Below are 7,725 nucleotides of genomic sequence, written 5' to 3'. Positions count from 1 at the left end.
GAAGTGCTTATTCCCACCTTTGTAGTCCACGCACGGAATTATGAACGTATAGCTGCCACTATGACATGACGCATCCGAACACCATATCCAAGCTTGACGCTTCCGGTATATTTCCCTACATCAAAATGCTAGTACTTTTTGGTCTTATGCGGAGGTAAAAGACCATGTATATATATTTTTTAAATCTTTCCTAAGCAATATTGAGGTTACCACAGTAGCGCAATTGCCACAAAGATTCCAGGCCACATTTTTACAGGATGCAATCCCAATTCAACCTTTAAAATGTGGGTTGTCCATCTTCTTCCTCTTTCTTCCTCTTCAACTTCGCCATCACTGTTTTCCAATTTTAATTTCGCAGAAGCCTGTGTATATTTGTATGTGGGTAATCTTGATTTCTTTCTGCACACAACTAACATAATTGTCTACAAAGAATATCTTATCACTTTGGTTAATTATGAGTTGGGTTCCTTGGGGAGGAAGATAATTGCTTTTGAATCGAATAATATATAATAGATTTCTCTTTCTGCTTGAGGAAAAGGGGATAATATCGTTTGATTAGAAGTGCCATCTCTCATTATTTTCTCTATCTGAGAGGTCAACTTCCTCTACTTGAGGAAATAATCGAGGAGTAACCATATTTAATTGAGTTTCCAATGTAAAGAAATATCATATCCCCACCCACTCACCAAATCAAAGTAAAATAAAGCACGACTAGATTCATATTCCATTGCCCACACAGTATTTTATGCTAAGAAAACACCTAACTGGTTCAGAAGGATATTCAAACTACTCTATATATGATCCAAAAAAAGAGAGAGAATCCTGTAGAAGATTCTAGTTTATCTATAAACTAGAATTGACGTATCTGATTACAATACCCATTGGAGACTAGAAACTTGAAGCAAAACTCAAAAGCTTTGTTTTTTTTTTTTTTTTTTCTCCTCTCTCCTTGAAGCAAAACTCACTAGACTAACAGTTGAGTTCTTGCCGAAAAAAAAAACAAACCCTAATAGTCCCTTCTCTAGACGTGCACCGGGGTCTCATTGGGCGGGGATACAACGGAGGCGACCCTCCGTCCTCTCTCACTCCGGCTGTTCTCCGCAAACATGATGCTTCCCTGGTTCAACCCCTTCTTCTTTTCCTCCTCCGTCCACTCTAATCCGTAGTAGTACTCTTCACTTGACTTTCTGACATCCTTCGAAGGCGGCAAAAACATGCTTCCCCACTGAGGAAAGTGCACAAAACATGTAGGCAAGGTGCACGCCATTATCATCACACCCATGAGAGAAATCCCCGTAGCAGTTGAGTAGCTTGAGCTTGTGAAGAACAACAATTGGGTCAAACCCGACCCAAAGTTCCCACCTGCACCCACGAAGCCGGATATCACACCCAATGATCTTCGAGAAATGAAGGGGATGATTCCAAAGGTGGCCCCACATGCGGCCTGAGCGCAGATGGAGAAACATATCATGGCGAAGATGGAGATGGGAAGGGTCGTGGCCCGGCCAAGCCAAATACAGAATGCACCACCAAGAGTCTGGAGGAACCAAAGGTTCCATAGCCTTGCCCTCATGCCAAACCTGTTAAAGTATTAAAGATTAAATAACATCATCTCCAACGGCTTAAGCTTTTGGAGTAATTGGTGATTTAACATGGTATTAGAGCGAAGGTCCTGAGTTCAAAACTCCTTGATATTAAAAACTCACATGCAATGGCCAACCCAAAAAAAGGGGCCACTTGTGCCACGTGTAAGCCAACCCTAAAAAGATGGGCCACACGTGAGGGGGAGTGTGTTAAAGTATAGATGATTAAATAACACCATCTCCAACGGCCTAAGCTTTTGGAGTAATTGGTGATTTAACAGAACCTTCGGGCGCCTAGGTCTGACATGTAGCCTCCGAATGGGCGGGCAATGATGTTGGCCATGCCAAATGTGGCCGCGATGATGCCCGCGGTGTGTAGTTTGAGATCAAATCTGTTATATACAAGAATGAGTGTAAGTTACTTGAGATTTAGTATTGGCAGCCATTAGGAAGTAGAGAAGAAGAAAGAAGAACCTGTCATAGAAGTATTCAGCAATGACATTGTCTGTTGTTAGCTCTACACCCATAGAGTAGCCATAGAGGAGGACAAAGATCCAGGTTCTATAGTTTGTGATGGCATACCATAGCACCTGATAGGGAAGCTTCTGAATTAGTCTTGGGAGGCATAGACATGATAAATTACTCCTCATTTCTCCTTTCTAACTAACTAGATGAGAAAGATGGAGGTTTAATTTGAGAATAAAAGCTATAAATTAGGTGGGTTCTGTAATTTTGTTTTTAATTTTTTAACCCAGATCTAGGCACCTAAGGCCTCTGGGCCCGGACCCGAAAATTATATTAATAATTAAAGGGCGATACACTGGTTTTGAGAAACCCATCTAGACGGGACTCAAAACTAATCTAAAACAGTTCCACACTAAACAAAAACCTAAATATGATTAAGGAAAAACTATCATCCTTGGATTGGGTAAAGCCAATCTATCACATTTGCTTTCTCCTCTAGCTCCTATGGAAAGATCCCTTCATGTGTACGATTATTGCTTATTATCTTGAGTAAAACACGCGAGTGCCAGCCATAAAGTTTGCCTCCCAATAAATGTGAGTTGAAGAAAAATCTTGCATTAGCTCCTTAATCTCATTCCAAAAGTACTTTATTTTCCATGAACTTTGGTTGGGCCATTTCCACTATAATTTTTGCTGTCAGATTCAACAGAGATACGGTGCTCATTTTGCTTTTTACATAATCTAAGGCCAACTAGAAGAAGGGGTTTGCGCTCTACTTCAGTCAGGGACTAGAGGCTGTAAATTTTCAATTCAGAACGGTGTTGAAATTTGAAGAACAAATTAGGAATAAATTATAGAGAAAAATACACTTAGACCCCCTGTGGTTTCTGACACATTCAACTTAACCCCTAATGTTTAAAAAGTTACTATAGACCACATCTGGTTTCAATTTGTGTAAGGTAGACCCCTTAGTTGACGGTTCGTCCACAGATTGAAGGGTTAGGATGATCCTATGGAGTTGATTTTTTGGGCACACCCTATCTATGTCAGGGCCCATCAAATGAACGCTTGAGATCATTCAAACAATGTGGGCCGACTATGTTATTGGTAGTGGGCCCAAACCCCATACCTGAATCCAAACACTACCAAAAACACAGTGGGCCCACATTTTTTTGGATGATCCAAAGTGTTCATTTGATGGGCCCTGACATAGATAGGGTGTGCCCAAAAAATCAGCTCCATAGGATCCTAACCCTTCAATCTGTGGACGAACCGTCAACTGAGGGGGTCTACCTTACACAAATTGAAACCTCAGGGGTCTACTTGTAACTTTTTAAACATTAGGGGTTAAGTTGAATGTGTCAGAAATCACAGGAGGTCTAAGTGCATTTTCCCTTAAGGCTCTGTTCACTTCTTTTCCCCGGAAAGGAAAGGAAATGATTTCATTTTCCTTTCATTTTCCTTTCCTTTCCAGGTGACATGGCAGAAGGGAAAGGAATGAAGAGGAAAAGGCTTCGTTTTCCATGGAAAGCCTCTTTCCGATATATTTAATCGGAAAGCAAATCTCAAGTAACAGGGAAAAAGTCAATTTCTACGTCATTTTTAGCCTTTAAATAAGAAATTCCACATCTGATAATAGTTTTCTCTTGAAAAGAAGTGATCACAGAAATTCTGTCTTGTCAAGGTCTTGTCAGGGAAAAAAAATGCTGTTTTTCAGGGGAAAACAGCACCAGGGAAAAGAAGTGAACAGAGCCTAAATTATATGTATAAACATGGTGACCTCCAAGGAAGTCCTTGTGTTGCACTGCTATATTTTTTTATCAAAATATAATTATATGCATAAATAGTGAACAATCTGGAACTTATAATTCCACTCCTTTCAGCGTTTTCACACCCTCTTGCTTATCTTTCCCTAGAATTGACTGAATTTCCACTTCCTTCTGTATGCCCTTGATAGACAACTGAGGTGGAAATATTATTTTCCTAAAGAATAAAATCAAAGGTATTGCATCAGGGAGACTTAAGAAAGAATATGATTTAAACTTAACCTACCAGTCAACTTAACCATGAACGTGTGGGACATTTATATTAGTCAAAGATTGTTGGAAGGTTCAAAAGTGAACTTTTATGAAACGGCCTCAAATTAACTATGACACTCTTGTCAGTTTGTCGCATAGTTGCTGGAAACTCCTTGGGTGGATGGGAAGACACATTTCTCGCGGGTGGGAAACTCGTTTCCCCTAAAATACATTTCCCGCATTTCAGAAATGCTTCCGAGTTATGATTAAAAAAATTGGAGAAATGTTTCTGAAACGCATGTGAAACATATGAAAAACTTATGTAAATCATTGTGAAACACGTAATAAACATATACAATACTCGTAAATAACGCATATGAAACGTGTAGGAAACATGTGTGGGACTTACGAAAATCATTTTGGAAAAAAAACATAAAAAATTATGGAATAGATATTACAAAAGAAAACAACAGCATATATTGTAATAAAAATAAAAATAAGAAAAATTCAAAGAGAAATTTGAAATTAACAAAATTTAAATCTACAAAACTACATATTTCGTGTTTTCCTTATGTTTCATGTGTGTGTTTTTCTATCATTTCTGAATGCTTCTAATGCGTTTCCTAAAACATTTCTCATACGATTTTCTATTGTTTTCTCGTTTCTTGTTTCCTCTATATTTTTTTCATGCGTTTCTCATTTCCGTTTGATGTTTGGTTTCCCGAATTCGTTTCCCACTATGGTAACTATGGTATGTCCTATATGTCGAAAAGTAAAAGCCAATCAAATAAGAAAAACTGTCATGGCACCAAATTGGTAATTTGAGGTTGTTAATACCAATTCTAGTTCAGAATCATTCATCAAAGAATTCAAAATTATAGAACTGTAAGAAACTTACACTTGAGAACTTGTCTTTGGAGACATCTCCCTTCTTTTGGAGGGCACCAAGATTTCCATCAGGCAAATCTTGCCCAACGATCAATACCAAAATCCCCATTAAAACATGAAGGCAACCAGGGATGAAGAAGGTGATGCGCCACGCCGTGAAGGGGGTGGCCCCACATCGCCGGATCACTTCGTAGAGCAATGGCATTATGAGTTGGGTGGCCCCACCGCCCATATTGCCCCACCCCGCCGCTGTCCCATTTACGAGACCAATGATCTTACTATTAAACATAGTGCTCATCCAGTATTGGCACGAAACAAAAGTGGCAAGGGAGAATCCGATCATGAAGCGGACTGCGATGTAGCCACCGGCAGAGGACACGAGGGACATACAAAAGACGGTCGGCGCCGTGAGCATGATGAGGAACGCGCAACCGTATCTGGGGCCTAGTAGGTCACACACTGCACCCATGGCTAGCCTCGAGAAGATGCTACCTGTTGAAATATAAAGCATTAAATCACACTAACTCTAAGGCCCTGTTTGGATTGCAAGAATTTTGTGGAAAAGTTTGGAAATGGAAAATATTTCTAAAATTCCTTAATTTTTTTACGCACAAAAATGAATATTGTAACCAATCCTTTTCAATTTTATTTAGAGGGACCTTCAATTTATGAAGATATCACTCTAGTTTAACCATAATCACATCATTTTGATCCAAGTTATGGAAAGAAAAAATTCAAAGAAAATGTTTTCTATCATAAATGTTTTTCTTGCCGGCCTAAGGGCTCAAGCTTTTGTAGTAATCGTTGTCAATCATGGATAAATTATTAAATAACACCAACTCTAAGGGCTTAATCATTCATTCATAAAAAAAAAATAATAATAAATAAAAAAAAACAAAACTCTAAGGGCTTAAGCTTTTGGAGTAATTGGTTGCTTCACACTACCGGAGACGGAAGCTATTCCAGCATTGCCGATGTCAGACTTTTTGAGGTTGAGGTTGTCTCGAATTATCGGAATTAGGGGTGCAGCGGCGAAAGTGGAGACGAAGCATGTGAAGAAAGAGATCCATGAGAGGTGGAAGGTTGTCATGTGTGGTTTGGAGAGGGAGAAGATCTTGAATACAGTTGCCTTGTGTTCCAAGTCAACGGGAAGGGCAAAATTTGCCGTTATGGGAGAGGGGACTGAAGAGGCATAGCTTTGCTCTTTGCCTGTTACTCCATGCATTGAGGTTCCTGGAGCTCCCACACTCTCCTCCATCTCTCTCTCTCTAAGCCAGGAAATTAATTAACACAAGTAGTGGAAATGGGGATGTAAGTACGAAATTCAGTAAGATAAAATGAGAAAATATAGCCCTCTTTTATTTTCTTGGTTTTGAAGACGAAGTGGGAATTGACAAAAGAAAAGAAAAAAGAAACATAAATAAGGAGAAGATCTCTCTCTCTCTCTCTCTCTCTCTCTCTCTCTCTCTCTCTCTCTCTCTCTCTCTCAGCAAGCAAATTAACATAAGCCCCTAAGAGAAAATGCAGCCTTCTTTTCTTTCTTTTCTTGGTTTTGAATTTTGAAGATGAAGTAAGCACTGAAAAAGAAAAGAAAAGAGAAACAGAAATAAGGAGAAGAGAGATGGGTAGTCTCTAAAGAAGAGAACTCTTTGTGTTCTAAAGGAATAAGAGAGATGTGGAGATTTTTGGAGGAAAAAAAAAGAAGGGAAGAGGGTACGTTATGATGGTTTTGGAGATTAGAGAAGAAAAAGACTAATTGGTTGCATTAAAGAGAAGGAATGGAGTATAGCATTTATAAGGGGTAGCCATTGACATTTGAAGACCGAGCGGTAGCTTTTCTGCATTTGGAAGAAGCATACATGATGCGGCATCTCGTTGCAAACAAGGAGGAGCCTCAATGCATGTTCCAAAGGACAACATAGAGCAGTATAGGGAGGGCCCACATGAGTGTGGAATTACCAAAACAATATCCTGTTATCTTAGCTAAATGACTTCTATACCCTTAAGCTTCATGTTTTAAACTTAACAATTTGAGATTAAGATGTTAAAGTGGAATGATCCACTAGTTCCAGCTCTAGACTGGTCCTACTGGACAGGTGGGTCTCAACTTATCGATCTAACCGTTAATATGATGAGACCCACTTTAGATGAATGGATCTATAATTAATCCCAAGATCAATTTAATCGTATTAGTAACTAGGATTTGGAATATTACAAATAATAAATGAAAATTTTATGAACAATTTGATAAATTCAATTTATTTAAGTCGGAAACTTTGCATTTAATTCAAAAATAAGATGCAATTTGAACTAATGTAGGTTTTTTTTTAAGTTTAAAAGTGGACATGAAAATTTATAGATTTTTCAAGAACTTTCTAACTATTTTTAGAATTTTGTACCTGTGCCTTCTTAGAATTATTATGAGACTTTTGTAAGCATTATAACTAAAACCTAACGGGTTCGGGTGAAAGTTGAGTTGTCATCGAAGACTCAAGTCGATGGAAATTTTTCTATATGTATAAATTTAAGAAATTTAGGCTGTTTGGATGCAGGGAATTTTTTTTCGGAATTTTTTCTATGGAAAATGATTTTTTTCAGTATTTGGTAAACTTATTTTCCATGGATTTTTTCCTATTAAATATTTAAAAAAATCCTTATTTTCCAAGGAAAATTGTGAACATATTAGACCCTTTTCATGGAAAATATCATTTTTCTTATTTCACCCCCATAAATACACTTGAGGGGAAGGGTGAATATATCATTTCTCGGTT

General features: G+C 38.3%; 1 protein-coding gene across 1 annotated transcript; it reads right to left on the bottom strand.

The window, feature by feature from the left end:
• Positions 1 to 696: 696 nt before the first annotated feature.
• Positions 697 to 6,706, bottom strand: LOC143855486 (high-affinity nitrate transporter 2.1-like). Its single transcript, XM_077365604.1, has 5 exons — positions 5,900 to 6,706; positions 4,965 to 5,446; positions 2,058 to 2,173; positions 1,868 to 1,975; positions 697 to 1,580 (listed from the first exon to the last, which is right to left on the bottom strand). Exons 1-5 carry the CDS (start codon positions 6,210 to 6,212, stop codon positions 1,022 to 1,024), a joined length of 1,578 nt encoding a protein of 525 aa, XP_077221719.1. The 5' UTR covers positions 6,213 to 6,706; the 3' UTR covers positions 697 to 1,021.
• Between the last annotated feature and the right edge of the window lie 1,019 nt (positions 6,707 to 7,725).

This window comes from Tasmannia lanceolata, unplaced genomic scaffold (genome assembly GCF_043159265.1).
Source record: "Tasmannia lanceolata isolate RefF3 unplaced genomic scaffold, GAP_Taslan_0.1 ptg000021l, whole genome shotgun sequence".
Classification (NCBI taxonomy): domain Eukaryota; kingdom Viridiplantae; phylum Streptophyta; class Magnoliopsida; order Canellales; family Winteraceae; genus Tasmannia; species Tasmannia lanceolata.
The sequence above is the reverse complement of the archived record's forward strand: the minus strand, read 5'-3'. Positions and strand labels throughout refer to the sequence as shown.